The 26,838-nt window shown below is 40.9% G+C and overlaps 2 protein-coding genes across 5 annotated transcripts in view; one reads left to right on the forward strand and one right to left on the reverse strand.

Annotated features, from left to right (window-relative positions):
- WIPF3 (WAS/WASL interacting protein family member 3) overlaps window positions 1-10,988 on the forward strand; it is a 35,589-nt gene extending 24,601 nt beyond the window's left edge. For all 3 annotated transcript variants that reach the window (XM_057365521.1, XM_057365520.1, XM_057365522.1), the window contains exons 3-8: window positions 3,285-3,417; window positions 4,030-4,158; window positions 5,661-6,422; window positions 7,998-8,144; window positions 8,802-8,903; window positions 9,859-10,988. In XM_057365521.1, the coding sequence (XP_057221504.1) occupies window positions 3,285-3,417; window positions 4,030-4,158; window positions 5,661-6,422; window positions 7,998-8,144; window positions 8,802-8,903; window positions 9,859-9,899 (1,314 nt within the window). In that variant the 3' untranslated portion in view covers window positions 9,900-10,988. The remainder of the gene's footprint in view (window positions 1-3,284; window positions 3,418-4,029; window positions 4,159-5,660; window positions 6,423-7,997; window positions 8,145-8,801; window positions 8,904-9,858) is intronic.
- A 2,154-nt stretch (window positions 10,989-13,142) lies between these two features.
- The window catches only part of SCRN1 (secernin 1), a 37,823-nt gene continuing 24,127 nt past the window's right edge, over window positions 13,143-26,838 (reverse strand). Inside the window, exons 4-9 of one of the 2 annotated variants that reach the window (XM_057365523.1) lie at window positions 23,508-23,710; window positions 20,420-20,614; window positions 18,603-18,768; window positions 16,523-16,703; window positions 15,413-15,572; window positions 13,143-15,176 (exon numbers count right to left, since the gene is read on the reverse strand). In XM_057365523.1, the coding sequence (XP_057221506.1) occupies window positions 15,414-15,572; window positions 16,523-16,703; window positions 18,603-18,768; window positions 20,420-20,614; window positions 23,508-23,710 (904 nt within the window). In that variant the 3' untranslated portion in view covers window positions 13,143-15,176; window position 15,413. The remainder of the gene's footprint in view (window positions 15,177-15,412; window positions 15,573-16,522; window positions 16,704-18,602; window positions 18,769-20,419; window positions 20,615-23,507; window positions 23,711-26,838) is intronic. The other variant, XM_057365524.1, reaches the window with a different exon arrangement.

Here is a 26,838-nt window from a genome sequence, read left to right on the forward strand (position 1 = left end):
GAATGCAGGCTTTCATTTCACAGATATGCCAGTATTTGTAATGCAGTCATTTTCAGGTTTACATTTTTATGTTGTGCTTTTTTTTTTCCTTTACCCCCTCCACCTCAGCAGCAGCAAAATGTGTTTGGGTTTGTTGTTCTTTTCAAATGGCCTTAAGTTGTAGTGATTTGGATCTCTCTGTGTATTCATGCTGTCCTCATCCTTATCTCCTCTGGTCTAAGTTACCAGCTTCAAAATCTGAAATGTTTATTTCAACATTGAGGGTTTAGAGTCTGAAATATCACTCTAAAAATTGTGATTTGATGGTATTTTCCTATTTACAGGTACTCTGAAGACCTGACCGATAGCCTAAACATTAATCCTATGCTTTACTGCATATCAGAGCTGATAGGTATAATTTAGGACACTGAGGACAAAACATGGTGGAGTTGGGCGAGATGAAAAGGAAGTCATTCTTATGTTCAGGCTATTTGCTTGTGTGGCTTGTTCCACTCTAAATAYGTACTGAACGTGACGTTCTTTGTGTCTGAAATAGTAGCAGAATAACCTAGTGGTTGCTAAGGTAATGAGAACCCACCGTTCCCTCACCAATTCCTGTAAATAAAGTATGGAATTTAATTTCACTCTGTGTTACCTGAGGCAGCCCTGGCATCTGATAAAACAAATGATCTTCACATTCTTCTCCACTTCCTTTCTGATTTTCATTGAAATACTGAGATGTTTCTCTTTTTGTAAATGAATGAGGCTGCCCTACAGATGGTGGGGTAGAAAGTAGCCTAAGAATTACATCTTTTGTCTTGCAGCTGTTTTCCCTCTGTGACTTAAAATGGATTTGTCTTCCTGTCAAAATACTTCTGTTKCATGTGATCAGGACTGAAGATTTGACAGCCATAAGAGTCCCTCTTTCTGTTTTTCTCTTGATGCAGAACTTATGTGTTTATTATCCGTGCTTGTGCTGTAGATTGCAAACACAGCATGAGTGTGAATCCAACATTGATTTCTTCATCAAAGAAAGGAAGATTCTCTCAAAAACCAATATTGCAAATCCAGGAATTTGCAAATGCAAGACACCAATAGATGAGTGGGTGAGATACTCACCTGGTGGAACAATTCTTGGCAAGGATTATCACTGGCCTTGGGGGTGCAGGCAGCAAACAAGAAATCCAAAGGAGCTCTGACCGCTGTGCAACCAGGCAACACTAYACCCCAGACCATCTCGACTTTGTAATGGAAAAAGAGAATCCATATCAAGCTACTCGGCAGCTAATCAATCATCCGAGTCCACCAGGCTGGGCACAGAAGATTGTATCTCTCACGTACATGAGGGGGAAGAAGAAACAGCTGGGGCATGGGATGGAGTTATGCTTGGAGTAAAGGGATCTATTGTAAGAGAGAGGCAGCTTGCTATGCTGCAWTATGGACAGACAAAATAATATTCTCCCTTCTTTTAATGCAACAAATTTTTGTCTTGCCTGTGTTACGTTGATATCAAGTCATTGGTCACTTGCCACAAGTTGCCACAAGCTGGTTATTTAAGCCTAATAGCTGTCTGGATATCAAGAGTTTATATTCTAATAGCCTGTCTGCCCAGAGAAGTAGAYCTGGGAGGTGAAGTGGACAGCTGGCATAATATATGGACACTTGAACCCGGAAACGAAAGACAGCTGCTAGATCTAATTTTAAACATAGCTCTTGATCAGATCCCTCTAGATCCTGCTTGTCCTGCTACAGCAAACGCGTTAGTGGGAGTAGAGAGGCGACAAGTTGAAGATATTGGTGAGGAACTTTTGTGAGGAAGGGARTCACTCTTGTTCCAGTTATGGTATTTCCATTTTTCACAGTAAGTGTTGTCAGCTTCCAGAGGAGGGGAGTGGAAATGGTTTGTGGCTGGTACGTGGTCTAACACTGCAGACACTGAGAGCTACTGAGTGGCTCTTCTGGGGCCTCTTACTGGCCAGTGGGACTCCTGTTCTGCAAGTACGAGGGCAGACAGCGCGGTTCCAAACGCGGAAACGATGAAACAGAGTGGGGGTTTTCCTAACATTTTAAAATAATACATGGTTACATATCAGCCAGGTTGTAATTCCGAGTTTTTACATCAGGACTCGGGAATGCGGCGGTCTGGAGCTCCATCTAGCGGGGCGCGGCGAATCCCGCTGGTTGGGTTTGGGGTTGAGTTTTTTTTAGCAAGTACCAAAATAACCACGAATAATATCGTACCAATAGAATTCTTCACTTGGGATTAGCAAGTTAGACACATTTGTAACTCAGCAGCAGGTTAAGTGCTTTTTTTAAGTTCCTGTTTTGCTTTCAGAACGCTAATATCAAGCTGCGTTTGTTTTGGTTTTGGGTTTTTTTTTAAGTGTGACGACATTGTTCTGCTTTATTACAATTAAGATGCTAAAATTAAGACCTATGGAAACATTTCTAGTATTTATTCTCTTTATGAAGTTAGCTAACCTCTGGAAATTTTGGAAGCAAGCAGCATATTTCCCCTCTGATGTGAAGATTCTCCTCTATTAGACCACTCTGTTGATCACAATAGGTTTAGAAATCACAGCTTTGCTGGTTAATATCTGCTTTTTAAAAGTGAAACATCCATTTTTTAAAATGAATTCTTTTTAATTTCTATAACAAGAAACTCGATGAAATAAGAATGAAGAATAATTTTTGTTTCTATGTTTTACTACAAAACTTAAACTGCAACTCAACTTCTCATTTACCAAGCTTGGTTAGGGTAGAAAAGTAACTAAAATATAATTGTATTATTCTAAAGACATTCTGCTSAAACTGGTGTTAATCTCCAATACAGAGAGACAACATAAATAAGTTAATGATCACATTCAAATATAAATGCTGTGTGTATTTATCTATCCTTTTTCCTAAGCAAAGTGGATAAAACAGATATTTATTATGATGTGACATAAAATTTTTGTTGTAAAGCATTGTAAACAGCATGGTAAAAGTTGACAGAGGCAGTTGGAGCTGGAGTGGTGGGTCAGAGGCCATAAATGGCCAAACAAGGTCACATTTCACTAAAGCAYGCTCCTTAATTTCCTTTCAACAGTATTATTTCACTAGTACCAGAYTTGTGTTGTATGTAAACTTTCAGCTCTCCTGCCTCCTGCACAACAAAATGCTTTTCCTGTTGATTCAACTCAGAGGCTTGGAAGTGACAGCTGCCAAGGATGGCTTATTTCAAATCTTCTATTCCCGATTCGCCTGTGTGTCCTTTCTAAAKATGCATTTTTGTACCTCCCATCTAAAGCTCTTCTTTTCAACAGACAAGCTCAGAGATACCAAAATTGCGAAAGGAAGACCAAAAAGCACGAAATGCACTCTTGGCTGATATCCAGCAGGGAACTCGCCTGAGGAAAGTGACTCAAATCAACGACCGCAGTGCACCACAGATCGAAAGTGAGTGGGTGCTCCTCAGTAAGGCCCCGGGGGAGCTTTGCTGAAGCCTTGGGTGTGGGTGGAGGTCAGATGGACAGTTCCAAACTGAAGGGCAGGTTTAAAGGTCTGCAAAAGCCTGCATCATTGTATGGCTTCGGGATGGGGAGAGGGGATATTAGCTAAACATGCATCCTGCCCTGAGATCAATGACTGTTAACACTTCATGGTAAGTGTCCAACTGGTATCACCTTCACAGGCATTCCTTGTTAAAAAAAAAAATTATTAAATTCTTGAGAGTTTTTCAATAAAATAATAAAGTGGGGATTGCTGGCTCTAGCAGAAGAATTGTTCTTTATTAGCTTACAAGAACAAAAAATGCTGAAAAAWTCTGGACACAAAAATTTAAAATCAGGCCTGGCACAACTACTTCTTGGTGTCATGATTCGTGTGAGATTGAAGAGCACCAGAGGGTGCTGTGCTCCAAGGCACAGTACACAGAGTGATGCAGTTACTGCAGTAGCAGTAGAGAGAAAAGTCTGGCCTTGGCTGCTTGTTGGTGCCAAGCCTTAGCAGTCTCAGGGCAAGAATGAAATTATTTTACCCTGTTTTTTTTGTTTTGTTTTTTTTTAACAGAGCCCAAAGGAGCTAACAAAGATGGAGTTAACTCAGCTGGTAATAAAGGTGGCTGTCAGCAGCCTCTGGGAGGTTTATTTGCTGGTGGTTTTCCTGTTCTCAGACCAGCAGGCCAGCGGGACATGACAGGTAAGGGCTTCACTTGTATGAAAGCATAGCTGGGATGGCAGTGATTTGGGATGAAAGTACTTTGGGGTTARCTTTAGTGACTGATTTTCATTGTTGGGTTGTTTTTTTTCTGAATGCTTAGTTTATCATGTAACCATGGAGGGCTCAATTAATAATGTGATTGAAACAGTCTTTCTAGATTTCAGGTGCCTTAGTCCTTAAAATGTAMAAAGCTATCTCCACACTCAGTAGGAAAGAGATTAAATAGATCTCTTTAASTGAGCTTTTTACATTATTTTAATGRAAACTTTTAATTGTGTCTTGAATRCAGTATTGAAATCTGAGCTTATCAGTTTCAGCACAAATGGCAAAGTTATTTCCTTCCCTCCATTAGTATGTATTTCTGTGGTATTACACCCTTGTGTGTTACATTAAAGATTCATATTTAAGATTTTGCCCTCTTGATTTTATAAAGTATAGCTTTGATCCAGCAAGTTCATTTACTGACCTGAAAAAGAAGGGTATTGTTGTTTCACAATGACAAGGAGGAAGGCACATATGAGAGCCTCACTGATTTTACCTCAAGAAGTGYCAGCATCAATGAGGGGTGACGTTTATAGCCACAGTAGTGACCTCTGGCACTGTTGGGCAGCTGATGCCTGCTCAGACAGCGCACAGCAAAGCARGTTTTTGCAGGAAAAGACAGAACTTGGCTCTGCCTGAAGATTTTTTTTGCTCCTGAAAGGCAAGCCCAAGATGCACAGCACTGTGTGTGATGGGGCTTTTGACACAGCTTCAGTGGCAGTAACTACTTTGAGTACTTCTTAAAACCATGGCTATGCCTATCAGACTATGCGAGTATCGAATGAGATGCCTTTTTTGACATCTTGCTTTGTGAAAAATCCCTGACATTTACACAGGAAAAGACATTTTGTATGTTCAAGAGTCTTCAGGCATTTACTGTTAAAAATGAAATACCAGAACCTGTGCCTTCTGGAAAGCCTTTGAAGCATTTCTTTTAAAAACTTGTCTTTTATCCCTGGGGTTGAGATGTCGGTAAYATTTTGTGTGAAGTTTTTGATCCTAAGCTAGTACGTGAAGCATGCCTGTTGATGTGTGTCAAACTGCTCGTGTACTTTTMACCGGGACTCTCATGCCCAGCAGGCTGTACTAGACAGATGAGGCTGCTGTGAAGAGCCCCAGACTCTCCAGACAAGCACCTTCTCCTTAAAATATTTCTTTCTGYAAAAACTGAGRAACAGGGAGGGGRAACTGAGGAGAAACTGAGAAACTGRCAGCAGCGTCTCTCATGTAACTAAGCAGAATCCTTGTGCCCACTGGAATGCATCACCCCCTAAACCCTTYCATAGCACAGGCAACCTGTTAGACATAACGTGCTTGTGGCGAATTAGTTTAATCCCTCAGGGAATCCCCTGGGGAGGGGAAGATGAAGAGCTTGCCCTCGGCGCTGTTCGGAGCGGGAAGGCAGTCCCGGTGTGTAACATGCGATCTCTGGTTTCCAGCAGGGCGGCCTGGGCAGCTCTCCGGAGCCCGAGCAGCAGCCCCCAGACCCTCCACCCCGGCGAGCAGCGGCGCTGCCAAGGCGAGCAGCAATCCCTCGCAGCCGGCCGAAGCTCCAAGGGCGGCTGTCCCACCGGAGCCCCCCGGCACCTCCCGAGCCGCAGCAGGAGCAGGATCCGGAGCCGGCCCGGGGCGGCCCAGCCTGCCCGCCCCGCCTCCACCGCCCCCCGCTGCCAGCAAGCCTTCCCTCACCTTCCCTCCTCCTCCGTCCGTGCCCCCTCCGGCCGATCGCCCTGCCAAGGGGGTGACCCCCGGCGCTGCCCCTCCGCCCCCGCCCCCGCTGCCGCCCCCTCAGGCACCCTCCAAGCTTCAAGCAGGCGCTTCGCACCCGCCCCCTCCTCCTCCTCCTCCTCCCCCGCTGCCCCCCGTGCTCCCCTCCGGGCTGCCGGGCAGGGTCGCCGAGCTCTGTGCGGCCGCCGCTCCCGCAGCCGAAGGGAGGGATTGTCCCCCGCCCGCGCCGCCGCCGCCGCCCCCTCCGCCGCCACACGCCCACGGCCTGCCCCCGAACAGGCTCTCCTTTCCCCCCTCCCCGGCCTGCAGCGGGGCTGACGTGCCCCCTCCGCTGCCCCCCAAGTCTCCCCACTTGCTGTCACAGTTCCATAAGCCAAGCAACATCCAGTCGCTGCCGCTCCCACCCACCCCCGGCCAYCCTCAGCCCGCAGCCGCGGGGGAGACCAGGAAGAAGAGACCCGGCCGAGGCGCAGGTGAGAGCGGCACGTCGGAAAGAAGGAGGCTTTTCCCTCCCTTTGGATTTCTCTGGGGAAATCACAGAATGGTTTGGGTTGGAAGGGGACCTTGGAGGTGACTTAGTTCTTCAAGGTCCCCTTCCAAGCCAAACCATCCAAGCCAAACCATTCTATTGCACTGGTAACTGAAGAGCATGGAACGAAAAGCGCGCATGGGAAGAAGCACACTTGTAGGTTGCACAGCGCATGATGAGCACACAAAACATCTGGCTTTTTGAGATGTYAGGCAGTTCTTAGCACTGGGTTCACATGTTTATATAGTTTAAGGTGCCGCTCTTGGAAGCGACATACTGGTCAGTGGAGGCAAAGTCTTAGGACTGTGGGCTGCTTCTTGCTTTTGTGTTGGCTGTGGTGTGTCCAGCGGTGTTCAGGTGTGGCAGCAGAGTGCACACCACCGTGTCTGCCAGGTCAGCARCTAATCCGCCTGCCCAGGACATCCCTCCACAGCTGTACCCATGCAGGAGCTATAGTGACAACCGCTGGGAAACACTACAGGAGATAATGAAACAGAGATGGGACAGCTACCAGCTAGCTGTACATGAGCAAAAGCAAATCTGGCTGCAGCTCTTCTTCAACRAAGAAAAGCAGCCAGTGCCTTCTGTGGTCAAGGTGGTTGGGCCAAAGGCTTCTCCAACTGCTTGGAAGTGGGGTATAAGCCAGTATTTCCTTGAGTAGTTGGGAGAAGAAAATTTTATTAGACTCTTCTGATGTGATGAAWATAATAAAAAGGATGAGCCTAGATTTGTGTGGCTTTGAGAAATGGAGACAGCTACCTAATGGAGAACATCTGAAAGAGAATGTTCTGTACCCTGTATTTTAGCAGCCACATGTCAGGAGAAAGATTACTGGTTCCRTTTGAGAGCCAGGGGAAAGGCCATGTAAGTACAGCAGATCAGGTGCTTTGTGGTGGTGATTAATGTTGCTCCAGAACCATCTGATGAACTTTGTCAAGCGCCCATTTCTTATGGTAGTTTGTATGGTTTCCATAAAATTAGCCTGCCTGTCCCTTGCTTATCTAGGAGAATAAGCAATTTTATGAAGCTGCTAACTTGTAGCTCCCTCCCCCTCACACTGCTCCCGTGGTAGGTCTGCCAGATGTAAACTTGAATGGCCCTCAGTGAAATGCAKAAGACTAATGTTAATTCCATTGCATAGCTCCCAAACTGTCAGGAAATTTTCTTTTAGAAATGCCACCTAGTGTGGTTGTTTTGTTGATTTTATTTGCTTAAAGAGACTGCTTGTTCTTGTGAAAGTGGAAGGATAATCTTCCCTTCCAGACTGGGACAAAACCACACTTTAGAATGTCACACTTTCCCTAGAAATGGGAAGTCCCAGCCAACTCCAATAGTGACTTGAATTTAATACTTAATGCTACAAATATGTGATCAGGCTTGACAAACTAGAGCTATGGGTATGTTTGCCCCAAATACTGCATTCTTTTTACACTCCCTCCACTTTTGTGTGTAGTTTACTGTCAGGCTTAAGTCATGATGATGTTTATATGTTCGTCTCCTGCTTTTTTTTTTTTTTAAGGAACTGGTGCTGGGAAGCTGGTCACACCTCCACAGCCACCAGCAAGATCCCCAACAACTGAACTTACGAGCAAGTCTGGAGTCTCGGCCTGGGCTACAGCTCATGACCCCTACACATCACTTAAAAATGGAAACATGCACATCATTGGTAATATCATCTAAATTAAATTTCTTGRCCTTAGTTAATAATTTTAGTACAAAAGCCTCGGTGTGTCTCAGCCCTCAAAAGCTCACTCAAGACTTTGTCATAGCAGTAACAGGGCAGTRTAATAAAAATATTTTTGTACAACCTTATACAATGATAGAAAATTAAGGCTTTTTCACAAAGTATTTGAATCAGTCAGTAGAAAAGCAAAGCATGCAATACCTGCAAACTTACTTAAAAATGTGAGTAGCTCCCATAGTCTGGTTATATTACCATTCTTAAAACCAGATCATGGACATTTAGAGGCTTCAGTCCTATAGGGCAAAGACCACTAAGAATTATTTTTGTGGTCTGATGTATTCTTGCTAACAGCTGCATGTCTTGAAAACCACCAAGGAATACCTCTATTATCACAATACCATCAATGTAGAAGCTTAACTTCAGTTTTACTAGCAGGCAGTGATTGCAATTAAGCCAGAAAACTTGGATGGCTCACAGAAGTACCCATCAAGATGGTTTATATGGAATGAGCCACTATCAGTTCCAGGGGAAAATAAGCCAGCATTTGTAATTGAAATTACTTATGGCAACATTATTGGGAGTTTTTTTTTAAGTTTCTCACTAACAGGGACTAATATTTATTTCCCTGAAACTTCCCAGATGACTTCGAATCTAAATTTACTTTCCATTCTGTGGAAGATTTCCCCCCACCTGACGAATTCAAACCATTTCAGAAAACATATCCCAGCAAGATACCCAGAGGTAAGTGTGTAAACAKGAAAAGATCTGATCATTATCAAGAGGTTTAAAAATGGGGACAAAAACAAAGAACTGAAMCAGCATTAACATAACTGGACTGCTAGCATARACACAGAGAGGAATGGGRTTTGTCACAGTGGCAACAGGGACCMAAGATACCAYRAGAAGCACTTAATTAATTACTTTAAARTCTTAGCTAAAACAAAATTATGTGGCTGGACATGCAGCCTGTGTTTTTGATTGCTGAATTTGCAAAGCCCGTGATGTTGAAAACAGTAATATCATAAAACAGACTTGGACAGCTACTAATTTTGAGTTTTTTTGTTCATTAATTTGTGAAATCACTAAGAGAAAAGTGTCTTGATCCATGTCTTCCATCATGTATTTTGATTTAAATCTATGCACCATGTTTTACACACCTGAATAACAAAGTTCAGGACCTATTACCTGAACCTTGTCAGGAAAATGATAAAAGGCTTGCTTCACTTTTTTTTTTCCTCCCTTCTTAGTTTAGAAACTTAGAATTAGGTCACTGCAGTAAGAGCAGTTCACCYATCCAGCTTTGAAAATGAGTAGTTGAAGGTGCCAAAAGATCTCATGCCCATATTCTGCTTTTTATAGAACCCATTTTTCTGTATTATTACATCTGCAACTTTTAATTAACGTTTTGTTTTGTTTTGCTTCCATGCTAAGGTCCTTTTCATGACTTTTCATAGCAGTCTCTGTCAGACTAAATTGTGTGCTGTATGATCTGACTTTTTACTGAAGGGCTGCAGAACACAAGYAATGTGTGTGTGTTTATGTATATATATACATACATATATGTGTATGTATGTGTATGTATATGTCAGGGGTAGCAGACAAATGCAGCATCCCTGCTGTTTACCTGGATCCAAAATATCTATTTTAAAAAAAAAATCTTATCTCATTTTATTAAATCTGTCCTATTTATTTACAGATCCCTCTAAAATTCCTCCATTACGAACACACGTGAGATGAGAAGAGTCTTCTGATGCTCTCTGGACTAGTATTGAAAAAGAARATCAAGATACTACATAAAACAGAAGGGGTCCCCATTGCATTGATCGACTGTACTTGAGTTGCAAGTACTGCAATGTTAACATTTCTATAAACTGGAAAAACAATATAAATTGAACTGACCTACATACTACAGGGATGTTAGTACAGGCTTTTAAATAATTGTATATAGGTGGATATTTTTAAAGCAAAGCAGCACAAAATTTAAATTCTTTGTAATGTTGAAACAATTCTCATTGTTATTGTGCTGACAATGTTACCTCAAAATGTTTTGTGCTACATGCCTGTTGTTCTTTTTTCCCCTTCCATCATAATTTTTGGAAATTCTTCAGTTATTATTCAGACATTTTCTCAATGAACTGYCAAACTAACATGCTATCTTTAGTCTGGTTTTATGTTTCTTCACTTCTTCTATTCTGCCTGTCCTCAGACTGCAGCAGGATGTCACTTCGATGAAGAGAWGGGCCCACAATCCTTTCCTCATAAAGAGGAGATGCCAAGGAGCCGTGGCTGCTATTGAGCCAACCTMCTAATGATTACAGATCCTTATAGGATAGTGTCTGAAGAAGTCCAGCTGGGTAGGGTAGTCATGGACTTGACAAAGATGACAGAACCTTTCCAAAGTGGAGGAAAAGGAAGTTGCTCCGTTGTAAGCAAGCAAAAGAAATGGTGTGTGTGAATACACATGCTGTGATGTGTGCATGTAAGGACACGTGTCCTGTCTTTTCCTGCTGGCAAAGGGGATATTTACCATTGCTGTGACAGATTGCCTCTACCCAGCAATTACAAGGCCTTTGGATRAGGGGTCCTAAACCTACATTTTAAACAGGCAACTAGAGCTACTACTATTGACCAGTAGTGAGGATTCATTGTCCAAAATACACCACGTGAAACACTCAGCCCCTAAAGTGRTTGTTGTCTCAAAAAGAGTTGGCTGAGAAAAGTAACAACCTAGGAGCAGACAAGACTTGAACTTCTGCTTTTAATATTCAGACCTTGGGTAAGGTCACAGATGTTCAGATCTGGTCCTAAGATGTCTATTTCTAGCAAGAATTAGACAGAATTCTAGTGCAGTTCACTGCATCAGGAGTGGTGCCAAGTTGAGGGAGGTGATTCTTCCCCTCTGTTCAGCACCAGTGAGGCCACACCTGGAGTGCTGTGTCCAAGTTCTGGGCTCCCCAGTGCAAGGAAGACATGGCCATGCTGAAGGGAGTCCTGCAACAGGCCACAAAGGTGATGAAGGGACTGGAGCATCTCTCCTATRAGGAAAGGCTGAGAGMTGGGMCTGTTCAGCCTRGAAAAGAGAAGGCTCAGAGGKGAATYTCTCCAACGTGTATAAATATTTGAAGGGAGGGTATAAAGATGGARCTAGACTCTTTTCAATGGTCTCCAGTGACAGGACCAAAGAAAATGAGCAGCAGCTACACCACAGGAGGCTCTGTCTGAACGTGAGAAAACACTTTTTGACTGTGGGGATGACTGAACCTTGGTACAGGTTGTCCAGGGAGCTTGTAGAGTCTCACTCTTTAAAGATACTCAAATGCCATCTGGACTCCATCCTGGGCAACTGGCATGAGGTGACCCTGTGTGGCTAGAGGTGTTGGACCAGATGATCTGTAGCCATCCCTTTCAACCCCAACCACCCTTTGATTCCCTTTTTTMCAGCTTTTCTGGGTTTCTATACCTGGGTAATAGCAACCCAAGRCAGCACTACAGGCCAGGGGCAGAGTGGCTGGAAGTCTGCCTGGCACTAAAGGACCTGGCTGGTTGACAGTGGCTGAACAGAAGCCAGTGTGTGCCCAGGTGATCAAGAAGGTCAGCAACATCCTGGCTTGAGGAGGTTCAGAGAGAACCTTACCATTCTCTATAACCCGAAAAGATAATGTAGTAATGTGGGGGTCAGTCACTTCTCTCAAGTAACAAGCCACAGGACAAGAGGAAATGCCCTCAAGCTGTGCCAGGGGAGGTTTAGATTGGATATTGGGAAAAACTTCTTCACCAAAAGTGTGGTCAGGCATTGGAACGGGCTACTCAAGGAAGAAGCAAGTCCCCATATAATGCCTGCASGTATTTAAAAGACTTGTAGATGTGGCACTCAGGGACATGGGTTAACTTGGTGGTGGTGAACTTGGCATTACTGGGTTAACAGTTGGATTTGATGATCTCAGTGTTCTTTTTCAATCTGAATGATTCCATGATTCACCACCTTGAAAAAGGATACTGCAGTTCTGGGGTGAGTCTGGTGCTATTTACAGTAATGGCATTAATTTATATAATTGCCATCAATTCCCCTCAGTCAGAGCTGTAATAATGTTACAGATCACAGATTATCTTTCCCCATGGTGTTGCCTTTGAACACAAGTATTTAGAAAATTCAGGTAACTGCRTTTTTACATCTCTGCTTTTCTCCTTGTTCTTACAGCAGCTCAGTTATGCTGTAACTATTCCCACACACATGAATGTTCATGGTGTGAGATGGAGTAGGGGGAAGAAGCTCTTCACCCATAGGACTCCAAGAAAGCAACATTAATAATTTTCTAGCCTATTATAATACCTTGSTGTACATCATGTGATAAGAAAAAGAGAAAAAAAAAAAGTGGTCATGCTTTGACCAATACTGTCACTGTCATTATTGTAGTTACTTGATAAATATGCATGAAAAGAGCAACAAGAGGTCTGCATCTACGTTGCTTCTCAAACAACTGGAAAAATTGCATACTGCTTTAAAAACTATTTTGTTATAGTACTGTTAAAGGTGGCATATTGTTGGCTCTCATTTATTCTGAAATTCGTGTACTACTCTGCAGCAAGTAGAGGATTTTAAAACTGTTTAATGCTAGACTACCTGCGAGCAGATATATAAAGAAGAAAATTTTACTCCATTTTTAATTTTGCTTTGGGTATTATAGAAATAAACATCTTTCAAGGATGAAATTAGAGATCCTGTGCATATTTGCTAGCTTTAGTGAAATGTTGTTTTCATATATTTGCCATTCAAGATCCAKTGAAGCTTCTGGGGACAAAAGGAATCACACTGGCTGTCACCCTATGGCAGCTGGTCCCACAATTCCCACTGTGTCCTTCCACTGAGACACAGCTCTGCTCAAGACTACTGGAAATGGTTTCTACTGACTRCAYCCAACCATGTTGCTGTACCACAGAYGTTTTTTGGCTTTAAATGCACTATRCAGCTGAAGCAAAATCAACGTACRATTAGAAAATTAATACCTGGATCACTGTGCTCAAAACGGTTTATTTATTCTGTCATATAAGCAGTTCCAAATAAGGACATGAATGCCCATGAGATAATTGCAAGTGTTGCTTTCTTCTTTCTTAAGAAACAGGCAAATAAGATATATGATGTTTTTAACAGGAACACCCACTTCTTTCATCTTGCCTCCCTCCCAACTCTCAAAGATTAGAGATCCAAGTTGTGCAAAATAGCTGTGAGAAGTGGTAGATCCTAATTTTTTAGTCCTCAGGCTTGGGCAATCATTTTATCTCTGTCCTCCACTTTTTCCGAAATACCCAGCCACTCCTATCAGGAGATGTGATTTCATGGGAAATCCATTCAATTCTGTTATGGGCAGCTGGAAAAAGCACACTTCTCTTTCGCAGGATTCATCCCACACAATATCCWCTGAAATCAAGTATGCTTCTTGCAGTGAGCCCCTGCTCTATCACACAGAACAGCTAAATTTCAGGGTTTACTTGCATATTTTCTTCTCCCATTGTCTACACTTTAAAATACTTAGGCATAGGAGTTGGTCCTGTGAAAGACAGAGTGGGAGGATTGTATTGTGAATGGGAGATTATTAGGTAGGCCATAACAGAAAATATCTTCTTGCTTGTTTTCTGTAAGTGAAAAGGCCCCATATTTTCTTGTCCAATTGCCACTTGTCATATAAGGCAATACCAAAGTAATGACTCTGAATGGAACAATTTCATTTAAAAAATCCTGAGAATACAGTGTGCCAATATGGCAATGACTATTTCCCTGATGCACAACTCTTACAGTTTCAACTCGAGGTGTTAMTGCTTTCTAAGGAGCTTTTACTTCCTCAATAAAGAAGCCTGTGCTTCTTCACTTTCCCAAACAATGAAGAATTTTGACTTGGACATCTTCTTTCAACCTCCTGTATGAAAAAAAAACCCCACCAACCATCTTCACTGGACACAGGAAGCAGTGTTTACTGGTTTAATTCTCAGTGCCCTATCTCACTTCCACAAGAAGAAAACACAAAAAAGCAGGTCTGCCTGTAGGACTGTGGAGGAAGGGAAGCATGCTGCAGCACTGCACTTTGAGGAAGCATAGGACAGCCATTTCTAAGCCTAACCAGTTGGATTGCCACAACCACCAGTRCCTCACTGGTGCTGAATGGATTCATTCAACAGAGATTACTAGGAACTGTTYAGCAGTACAAAGGCAGAAAGATGGAGAATAGCCAGCTATTAATCAATGTCCAGCATTTATTCCTTAAAAAAATCCAAATTTGTAGCTTGTGGTATAGGTCTGGCACCTTATTAATTGCTTAAGAGCCAATATTTGTAGGTTCTTTAGCACCCAGGCTGGCTCTGCACTTCAGTACTCAGTTTTGGAGCAGCAGCCAGGTGCACCWCAAACACAAGCTGCCTTAAACTGGCTGAGGGCAAAGGCAGAACTTAACCTGGGGGACTTAATTCTGACAATTTGTACAGGCATAATGTCAGGTGCTGAGTCACTGTAACAAGATGCAGCCAAATGAGGCCAGCACAACAAGCTCAGGAACCAGGACTTACCTTCCTGCCCATCTCAAACTGGGATTTCAACGCTAYCATTTCAACTCTGGATGAATTAGCAAGAAGAGAAAAATGCAGGTCAGCTTTGCTGCAAGCCTGATCCTGAGCAACAGAGGGAAAACCAGATTGCTTTCAATGACGATATGGCAATTGACCTGATGAAGTTAATCTTTAATTGGTTGCCCAACATACATGTTTTAACATTCTGTACTAAATTAGCCAGCATGCACACAGTAATTGGACCAGTCAGTGACTTTCTCCTTTCACTATATACATACACAAACAGGAACACCACAAGATTGGACAAAGGAAAGCAATTTGTTAACCGGGTACAGCTAGCAAGTAACGTTTTTTCCTCTAGAAATGTTTTTTCCTGCAAAATCACGAGTGTGAAGACTCTTTCAAGACTTGAAGAACATTGCAGTCTTCCAGTGAAAAGGCTAACCATAGCCACCGTAGCTGAAATGAGATAACATTTGTTGAAAATCCATTCCAAGCAGCAGTGAAATTGAAAAAAAGTTGCTTGCAATGCAGCATAGGGAAAGGGACTTTGGAGAMAACCTGAGCAGGTAGAAATACAGGTTTGAACCCAGTTCTTAACATCCTCAGCTTAGTGCAAAAGAGAAGGAGGAGGTTCAGAATTGGATCCAACATTTCACATTCACTGGTACCTAAAGAATKAAGTGTTTGCTTACTTTATTTGAAGAACTTTAGTTCTGTGTCAACACAGTCATAGAAAAGATCCACTACTTCAGCTGGATCCAGAATCTCTGTACGAGAAAGGATATCTTCCATTGCTTCTAAACCTTGTTTTTCAAGGTCTAACATAATCCTCATCAGTTTCTGGCCTTTGTCCTAAAGRTGTGAAATAACCAAACTCAGTTAACCAGCAAACAGGCTCATTAAAGCATTTTACTGTTTCTCTTCTGTTACAGAGATCTTTTAAAATATTTTTTAAAGTGAAAAAGCCTTTTAAGATACAAACTGTTTCTATTATTAGTTATTTTGGATGGCCAAAGGCTAAAAGGAACAGTCTCCCTCAGTTTCACTTCCTTAAAACCACTTATCCAGTTTACTGCTGTAGTTGTAATTGCAAATGTCAAAGAAGTCACTGAACTACCTGCCCCATGACACTAAAAGGTGAATCTCAACCATTTGGAAAAGCTATACAGAATAATCCCCTTCYTGATTTGATTTATTCCAAAATTATTTTCATTAAAAGATCTTCAACAATTTAAGTTTTTACAATGGAAGGTTTTCAGCCCTCAGGTATGATTGCATGGCACTGGAAAGTGTTGTTTCTTCTCACATGGCATTTTCAGTAAAATCTTAAAAATTAACAGAAACACACTGAATTGCAAAACACAAGACTTGCTAAACTGTCAAGTGCAAATTATTGCTTCAGGAAAAATAGCTTTCCAAGATACATTTTTATTCCAGCACTTAATTTAAATTACAACACTCCTGCCATGATCCTATCACATAATTCTGATMGTATAATGCAATAGCATCCAGTGTTCTAATCACTGCAAAGACTATATGCACGGTGGGGATTGAACAAGCTAATCAGCTTACGAATTTGACTTTTCATTTTGGTAAAGTAATGGAACAGAGCAACACTCTCGCAATAACAAAAACTATGCAGAATAGTTTGTCCTTCAGAGGGCATCATTATTCCAGCTAAACTCGCAAGGATTCTAAGAATATTCAGAGRCTGTTTTTCAGTGAGTGACTTCGAACTAAATGATGGCTTTAGGAATCTACATTTACTTCCATTCTTTAATTCCAGGTCCCACAGCTCTTACCTGATCATTCTCCAGGAGAGATCGGGCCCATTCATGTGCTTTGTACAATTCATGCCTGCGGTCAGGTTTCTCCTGGAATCGAGGTATCTTTTTGGCAGGATCATCATTGCCAAAAGAAGGAGACTGTACTTTTGGTACTAATTTTACATCATCGACAAAAATAAAGGGTTTGAATATGGACCTGAAAGAAATGAGAATTACTGCTTGCAGTAACAAGAGAGATTTCATATGTTTTTGAAATGTTCCTCAGGCTATTTTAAAACAACACATACAGAGCAGCACAGGTAATTCATCTACACTAGACATGGATGAGGTTAGAGATTTGGTACTGCTCACAAGCAAAATAAATATATGTGCTTTAAAAGAATGGTGTTTGGCAATTATTGTAAAATCTAATTATGCCTTTTTACCTATAAGATTCTCTGGTGTCCTCATGCCAGTTCTGTCACTCCTTTAGAAGGGTGGAACTGATTTTCTTCTCCAAGCTTTTTGTAACAAATCTCAACATTCTGCCTCACAACAGTTTTTCTCCTSTGTTACCACTGGCATCTCTCCTCCTCCTTCCAGATTTAATTTTATTAAAATCAGAAATAAACACTCGTGTGGAGTAGGRARGATTACATATCTTGCTCARTATGAGAGGATTTAGTATATAAAACTCTTTAGTATATAAAACTTTTACCACAAGAGCTGGGGGAAGACATGGCTACCAATAATGTGACACTTCTCAGACAACTTCAACACTGAGTTTGGATTTAAACTCCAGAGAGAGACAGGCAGACAACAAAACCCATCAGTACAGGATCTTCATTCCTGAGAAGCTGGAAGCAGGTTTTGGCAAGTGCATGGAACAACTGCCTTCCTTCTCTTTAGATACAGAACAACAAAGCACCCTGCATTCTGCAGTGAAGAACCTGCCAAAAGTGCAAGACTTCTGCWACACACAATTAATAACCACTGCCTGTGTGCAGTCAGCAGGTTCAGTGCTGTTACCSTTTCCATCACTGTCACGAAGCCTTGCTGACTAAGAACTTACATGACTCACTAGCTGCATTTAAATAATGCTTTTTTTAATGCATTACAATGTAGAATGAACCAAGAAAGGTCTCTAAACAAGGCTTTTAAGCCAGGTTTTCCACCTTCAAAAGGACAGAAATCCCAACAGAATAATTTGAAGCCTTGCTCCATTTTATCACAAAGGATTTGCATCAAGTCAAAGAAAAGTTTGGGTATGCAAGTTTAAACTTGACACTTAGCCCTGAAAGTTTGAGTTGCATAATGCAAGGTGGGTGGAAAGTCCCTTTGGTAGGGATGACTTCCACAGCCCTCAGTAAAACCTAATGATTACTGCCAGTCCTCTTACAGGAATGACTGTCAGCTGCTCAAGGGCATCATTTCCTTCTCCCCATAACCTCTTTACCTCAATGCAAGTGGCAGATCTCCTGAATAACTGCAAGTGGTTTAGTTTAATTTCTGTGAATCCCAGGTGGATTCTGTTTAAAACACAACATAATCCATTAGTTCTTTGATGATCTGGCCCATGAGTTCCCTTATCTCCTCAGCTGCTTTCAGCTAGAGAGGACACCATATAAGCCAACTGGAAATTGTCCCTCCATTAGAAAACATGTTTGGGATACCAGCAACTTGCAGATGTCTTGCTGTGTTAATGTTTTGATTTCCCATGAAGTTACCCAGAGCACACAACCCCTCTTTGATAGTTAAGACACTTGATTTGCTTCAGTTTTGCACCCACCTGGTCAAGGGAAGTGACTTGGTAAGTCCCCAACCTCATAATTTCAACAACTTTCCACCTGGAAAGAAACTACACTGGAATTCCTGGGTCCTCCCTAAACTGCATTTCCCTTAGAAGCTCTGAATTCCAGATCCAGTTTTTCAGCTTGGAATTGCAGCAAGACAGTAACACAGGACTGTCAGATTGCACACCATGGAGCACTGACTGCATTTCTGGTCAGAACATGCTCTGGAAGTGTGTTCCAGTTTGGGAAACAGGGTTCATTTATTATTACCTTTCAACCCATCACCTGCTCTGCACCCCAGGGACCCCAGTGCTGTGGCTTACCTTGAAGGGTCTGGCGTGCCAGTGAAGTAATGAATACAGGGAAAACTAGGGTCCTGAGGCAGAACAGACACTATGCTAGCTGTGGTAAGGAAAGATTCAGAGTCCACACAGACACCACTATCCTTGTCACGCAGGACATCAATCATAGCTTGTGCAGAAACGTCACCTATATGAAGGGGGGAAAACATTCCTGAGTGTTCAATGGCTTGGAGCCCAGGTAAGGATTTTAGCCTGAAYGAGCTTTGGCCTAAAATGGCCACTGACGCTTGACACAGATATGTCACAAATCCCAATTAATAGTTTCCACTTAAACAATGAACGATCAGAAAGAGTGTGCCTAGCTAGTAAATGAGAATGGTGGGAAATGTTAAATACGCATGACAATTGCCAGGTAGGGAGAAATGTTATTAAAAAGGTACTTTTTCAGAAAGAAGGCTCTAATACTGCTTTAGCAGTCACTATGAACAGACTACTTACATAAAACATCCATTTTCCTCTACTCAAGCAGGGCAGAATGAGAGCACCCCGATCTTCTCAATTTCCAATATCTCTCAGTCAAAATTTTGAAACATCATCTCACAGTCACAGARTGTTACAGCAGCAGACCCAGACACTGAGTTTTTCTCCAAACCACTATCTACAAAAATCCCTTGTTCTCACTGTGTTTCCTGCCTGTGTCCACCACAGCTTTMCCCCATGGTCCCTCCATGTTCTCTCCCATCACTCCTTTGGCAGGTCAGGCTTCTTCCCCTGTACCTTCTCAGGCTCTGCAATGACTCTCTCSTCCTTGCACAGCTGCCTCAACTCCAGGAGACACAGAATGACTCAGCAGCCTGCAAGATTTTCAGCCACAGCCGTCTGTCTGTAGGGCCCCCCAGGGTTTTTAGTGCTATAATCCAGATTTATTAGGATCTTTTACCTACATCCTTCCAAGTAACTGTGTCTGCCTCACACACAAACCATGCTCCCTGCAATTCTACAGTCTCAGTATGAACTCTGCATTGCAACAAATATCTCACCACTGCACTCTCCCAGATACTCACCAACATGTGAAAATGCCAACAGTCTAGTAAATCTACATCTGTAGTAAAAAGATTTTAAGAAAACGATAATTTGTGCTATTTTTCACGCATGAAAGAGCAGATATATGTCAGCCATGCACTGCTGCAGGCTGGTCATTTCAGAGGTATTTTGGCCAGCTGCAGTGAACTGAAGTCAGTAATAAATTTGGGTCTGGAAATAAACCCTTCCTTTGATTGCAGGGAATGTGCACATCGTCTGCTCTAGCAGGTTTGCTCCGCTCAGCGATGAAAAAGGGACTTCAGCTTGCAAATGCTCTTCCTTAAACTATGATCTTGAAACTTTCCCCAAAAGGTTAAATCTACATTTTCCCCAAAATGCATTTTCCACTGAGCTCAATYTTTGATATGTGAGGCCATTTTTTTAATAGTATAATTTAATAATTATATATTATAGTATAAAGCACAGTATAAAATACAGTATAAAATAGTATAATTAGCTAGGAACACTAAAATAACAGGAAAGCACAAATGCAGTGGCACATCATGCACATGAGAACACTGAGGGAAGTTATTTTGTAATTGCAATCCTTTTTTGAAAGCTTGAGGGTTACATTAAGGGCTTCATCCTAAATTGTGGCAAATTTAGGGACAGTCTCTAGTTCTGATCTTCCTTCCTACACAGTTTACATGTAGAAGTGTTCTCAGTCACACGTAGTTCTGAACAGAACGCCAGAAAATGAGGTAGTAGTGACTAAAAAACACACTGCACACACAGAAAGATAGTTCAACACTTACCACCTTGCTTTTCTAGGCTCTCCCTGCCAGAACAACAGGCTAAATGGTCATCAGCAAGAGAGAACACTTCAGAAAAATTGAAGTCTGAGTCTCCATTCCACCAGCCTTGACTTTTCACATAATTCCTTAGTTCAGGATGCTCAGCATCAATTTTTGTAGTTAATGAAAGCTGATTGCAAATGCATTTCACTCCCTCTAGAAAGAGCCACATATGAAAAGAAAGAATTAATACCGTTTTTCTGGGAGAAGCTGGAAGGAGAATGTCATTTCAATTAGGAAACAAATTAAACCATTGGTTAGGATGCACATTTGGCATGACTGCGTAACCACATAATTAAACATACACAGAAGTACCAGTCACTGCAGGYTGCAGAGCTCAATTCTCTGTGCCCTACTGAGACACTGACACTTGTGATTAATAGTGAGATTTAGTCAGAATGCCATTTGCACAATCCACACCTCACACGCTCTGACCACAGAGCAACAGTGGCATCCAAATGCCACAGGCACCTGCCTAATCTTTTTTCCAATGGTGTACTCCATAGCCACAAGAAAGCCTGARGTCTGACTCAATTTCAAAATATATTTCAGCAGAACTACATTCAATGAACCTGCTTTTCCCTTCAAAACTAAGAATTTGAAAAATGTTCTTAAAAGCTCAACAACTGCTTTAAGCTTCCCTGTTGAGAAAAAGTTTTTCTGCAAGCTGCAAGATAGATTTAAATGAAAAATCTTTATCTTAAATTTTAAAATGGCATTAAATAAAAAGCATGGGTACGTAGCCTTCAAAGAATACTAAAGGGTTTTTTGAGATCCTTTTCTCAAAAATACCGCAGTGCTTAAAACCATATATCCACAGCATGGCAGTGGTTGCTGCAGATATTCCTCAGAGAGAATAAAGCAAATGTTTTGGAAGCCAGAGAAAGAGCTGATAAAGTAAAACTATAAACTAAAATAAACACAGATTCTGGAATTTGGCACAAACCATTTCCTAGACAGAACCAAAACCAGTAGCTATGGAAGTTTTTAATACTGCCTTCCAAAAAAGTAGGCTTGCTTTTATAATGCCTCATTCATGCAATTTAAATAATGGGTGATAACGTAAGGAAATTCTGTGCATCATTCTGCAAAAAAAGTCCCTGTCATCCAGTTCTGACGTACACTAGGGTCAGTGACAGCTTGTTCTGATTCACACTTTCAAAYAGCATATTTTTCAGGGAATTTTCGTGACTTGAGTGACAAGAATATTTGTGTTCATGTCCAGCTAGGCAAGCCACTCTTTAAGAGCTCTTTAAATRTTACATTTAATAACTCATGCAAAATAGTATTTTATGAGTTTGATCCACCACACAAAAAAAAAAAAAAAAATCAATCAAATTATTTTTTCCAGACCAAAGAACAGTAATAGAAAGGATTTTGAAGTGTTTATCCTTAAGTTATTGTCAGAGAGTTGCTTGATAAACACTATAAGCTTCACAGTCCTGCAGCAGTAATATCAGAACAACTCTGAGGACAGTCAGAAAAAGTCAGGAAAAGATGTGCCTTCACACTGGGGAATGACATATTTTCCCTGTTTTAGCAGCATTTGTGCATTCATTTGAAAGCTGAAGAAGCACACTTAAGGTTGCAAAAAAGAGCTTCCTGAACAAAGTATGAAATACAGAGTTCTTACRCAGCCAGCAGCCTTTCCTCCTGGCAGGCTGCAGGAGATGGAAACCACTTATCTGCAGCTCACAGGGACCTCCTGAAGAGAAATGTGCTGGTAAGAACCAGAACAGAGCTGCAGAACCATTTCAAAAAGCTGCAAGCAGCCAATGAAGGCAACAGTTTATTTGCTGGGAAGAAGGACATGAAGGTTATGCATTGCTGATGCAGCTAAAACTGCTAAACAAAACCCACTGTTCTCCAAATATCAGTCAGGCAGGTCAAGAGAAGAAGGCAGGCTGTCACTGCATAATCCCAGGAACCTCAGGAGTCAGCTGCTTTCCAGAAYTGGGGTTTTATCAGGACAGCATTATCAGTCTTCCCTCCTCTATGCTTGGTATCMGTTCGTGCCAGGCAACTTGAGTTGTTGTTAAATCCTTAAAATGCAAGYTTTATTTGGGAAAACACCACCTCTGTTAAGGTAACTGATTTCTATTTGATAGCATGAATTGACAACAGGTCATCATTTCACAGCCTGGTGTTATTTCTTTGCTCCTTCCCACATCTGCAAACCCCTACCTTTCACTGCAGGGGAAATGAGGCGAGAGTTGAATGATCTGTCATAGCTCAAGCCATGGATGATGAAAGTCCTCCTAAACACTCTGAATTTCCAATTCATTCAAATGTGAGTACATTTCAAAAAGCTCTTCTGTTATGAAAATAAAAATCCCCTCAAAACCAAGGCCTGTATTTAATTTATTTATGAGAATAAATTAAATACAGGCCATAATCATATTACATTATGGCAGTAATGTAATATGTGCTGGAAAAGTTTTAAATAAATTCAAACATGAAGTCAGTGAATTCTAGAAGTTAGTTTGGCAGCTCTGGCTTCACACATACAGAAAAAGAAATCATKTACAATTTTAAAGAGCAGAAAAGTATTGTTTTGCACTATCTTTAAAAAATGAGGATATGTAGGGTGTATATCTATTTCAGTAAAGGAACCACCAGCAGGAACCCATTCAATTTATCATCTGAAAATAAGCTTTTTTGTCAAAGCTGTCAATGTTTATCACTTTCTCACAATATTTTAGATTTGTAAGTAATAATTTAGGCATTAAATCCATCAAAAAACACTTGACACATTCCAAATAGGAAATAAATCTGGAAAAACACACCTATCAAATATAAAAYTTAAGCATGATGATTATTACATAGCTTATGCATAAAGACAAGAATCTCCATCTTCACAGAAAATGCTAAGTCACATCAGCCAACGCAAATCAACACGTTTAAAAAAAACCAGAGTAGTATAAATATAGAAGACTAAATTTGCATTCATTAGTCACTTATTTAAACTTACTGACTTTGAGACCAATTCTTCCAAGACAACCCTTTACTGCTATTTATAACAAGAGAATATTATGAGTTATAAACTCACCTGTGATTTTTTCAGCTGCCCAATACTTTCCAGAAGTCTCCAGTATCCATGCTTCATTTCTGTCCACAATCAAAAATGCACTTTGGAAAGTATGGCATGAACTCCCATCTTCGTAATAATTTCCACCTTGTCCATGCTCTTCCAACAGAGCAACTATTACATCCAGTGCTTCTTTAGCTGTTGCACCTCTTTCCAGGCCAAGTCTAGAAGAAAAGGGTAAAACATACTCAGAGAGGAATGAAATAGCAAGATCTCCTTAAGTTATTAATTTTAAACATCAGGAGTCATYTGGGTCTAAAATATTGAAGTGCCTGGTATGCCTAGTATGAGAATTCTTGCTTTACTGAGATACTAGAATTAAAGGATAAGATATTGAATTATTTGTTTCTAGTCTTGATTTTTTACCCTGGTTCTTTATTCTCAAGCCTATCATAGCTGGCTTTCAGTTTTTTAAAAGAGTCCAATTACCAACCAAKGATCTCCACTGCACTGTAAACATGCAATGCTCTATTTATCTCCTCCTCAGGCAGAATAYACTTGAAGGACAATTTGCAAACATTTGTTTAAAGTAACAGCTGTGCAAAGTTTACTTTTCTGTACAAGAGCAGGAAATCGTAAATTAATATTACCAGTTATCAAAAAAGGGAAGCAGTATTCAATATTACAACCTCTCTACAATCTCTCTCTCCCAATGCTCTGAYTGGCCATGGAAAGTAGGTGTTATCCTTACATGCACACTCCATGCTGAAAAGAAAAGCATTTGTGCAGTCATACTTCAGAATTCCTGCACAGGCTTCCCCAAAAATCTGTTTGAACACCAGATACAGCTTTTGTCAGAAGTAAGAGCAACCATATGTCTGAAAGGACATAATTTGAAAAGGAAGTTTGAGCAAAGCAAGGGTATTTTATGGAAAAATAAACTGAGGTGTGGTAATAAATTTTACAAAGCCATAGGGAACGACTGTATCCTGTCTTGAATAATTGGCACTAGATAATTCCTTGATATAATTTACAGCCCTAATTGAATCAACAACAAAAGCAGAAACCAGAACTTCAAATCAGACCTGCAAACAATTCCACTGGTTCCAAAATCCAATTACTGGTAATGAGGAAAAGCAGTATTTCAAACAACAGCATACCCATGCCTCCATCCTTTGGGAGAGTTACCTGGATAAGTCCAAAATTTCTCTCTGTTCGTTATGTCACCTTAGTATTTTCCTCTATGTTTGTCTTTCTCTATTTGCTCTACAGACAAAATTATTTTGACTGAAGGATAGTTCCATGAAAATCACTTTTTTATATACAAGTACTATGCTAGTTCTTTCCATTTCTCTTGAAATGATAACAAGAGAATACTACTCTGTTTCTTTCCTAAAATCTACAGTACACAAATCAGACCCTGATAACTTGAATACAGATTTGTTGATCTCAATATTGCYCAAACTGATCTCTACACTGGCTCAGCTTTGTTAAATACTTGGCTMCCATTAGCCTTGTTTTAGGCTGAATTATTGAAAGCAGTGTTTTCATCTCTCTCAGCAGCATCTACTTATCACTTACCGACAAAAAAGAGCCAAGAGCCAACAAGAATTTTAAGGCTTAACTTAAAGTGACAGTTCCTCCCCCATCATCTTCTTACTTTGCATTCACAGGACTTTTCCCTCTTGTCTTTTCTTGTTAGCTGAAACTTGTTTTGTACTGGTGACTCCATTCTTAGTCCCTATGTGTTTATGTTTTTCCTTCATTCTTTTCATCACTGGTGCAATTGCTTTTTTAGACCAATAGAGCAGTGCCAGTCTTAGCACACACCACAGCCATAATTTAAAAGTCCAATAGCATGTCTTATTTATCCCCTAAGAGCAATCCCAGGAGCTGTCACTTCCACAGGTAAGTGAACGGACTAGAAACTAAATATAGTCACTAGATACAGTGATAATCTGCTCCCTTCTCCCCAATTAATGGCCAAAACCATGAAGTTATAATTAGATAAAATCCTGCCACGAAATATAACATCCCACTAAAACTTTTAATAATGTCTCCCTGAAATTTTCCATTKGAGATGGTTACAGTCTAGCTTTCCCTGTCAAAATCACAGCAGGGATTCTGACTGAAAAGGTGTCCTTGAGGTATTTTTTTTTTTTTAATACATGTTTCCAATGTTACATTTCTTTCCATTAAATAAAGGTCTAGGCTCTGCTTTTGCTTGGCTGCACCTATCTGTCAGTCACAAGGGACAGCAAAAAAAACCAAGGAAAAAAACCCATCCTATACAACAACCACGCAAGTCATTGCCACAAAATTAAGTCTTGTCAATTATCTCAGCATCGGTGTCCTGGGCAACTGCAGCATAACCCTCCCACTATCATATTTCAGAGCATCCTTCAAGGTGAGCCAGGAGAAAAGTCTGAAGCAATTTCACCCCCAGATGGGAGCCTGAATTAGTCATTAACAAAATTTCAGTGATTTAGTACAATCCACTGCCTAAGTACCGCCAATATGCTATCATATTGTCAAAACAACATTATCTTGAGCTTTTCAACTTCACCTATCAATTACATATGCAAGCTTTCCAAATTAAGTAACTAACATACTTGATGACATTTTACTTTATTCAGTTTTGAGGTCTCTAAGGAGATCAATTGGTAAACAAATTAATACCATTTTAAAGAGTTTTCTTGACTCCCTGCCAAGATTGGCATCCCTGTGTGGCTCTGAAAAATTATCGCACCTGTGATGAAAAGAACAAATAAATAATATAAACACATAGGGATTAAAATTAAGAGAAAAGTGCAACAATAAGGGTGTAATTTACAGGTTTCTTCCTATATACCTTTTGTATGATAAAGCTGTCCTATTCTAACTGTATTAGCAAAACAGAACACAAACTCTTCAAACAAATGTGCTTTCCTAAGTAAACAGGTGAATTACAGAGGCAACTGTAATGCAGTTACATTTTGTGCCTCAAAAAACCCCAAAACTGCAGGCAGCCAGGCAGAACACCTGGAAAAAAAAATCCTGATAAGCTAACCAACGCAACAGTACTGGTACAGCTTTCAAAGATCAAGGTTTTGAATAAATCCCCAGGGGGAAAAAAAGTTTCCTTAGGAATTTGCTCTGGAACGTGTTTTCTCTCCGTTTTTCTGTGTGTTGTGACTAGGTCCATGTTCTCCATTTAGATTAACTGGCATGGGGACCAGCCTGCATAGAATAAGACCAACTTCTGACCCTGAAGTCCATCACACAAACTTTATTAATTCCTAAAGAAYCATTCAAGTGTTCTGACATGCTGTGATAGTCTACCAAGGAGTCAGAGCTCATGCCAGCTGCTTCA

This window comes from Malurus melanocephalus, unplaced genomic scaffold (genome assembly GCF_030028575.1).
Source record: "Malurus melanocephalus ecotype Western Australia unplaced genomic scaffold, MMel_1.1 scaffold_53, whole genome shotgun sequence".
NCBI classification, from domain to species: Eukaryota; Metazoa; Chordata; class Aves; order Passeriformes; family Maluridae; genus Malurus; species Malurus melanocephalus.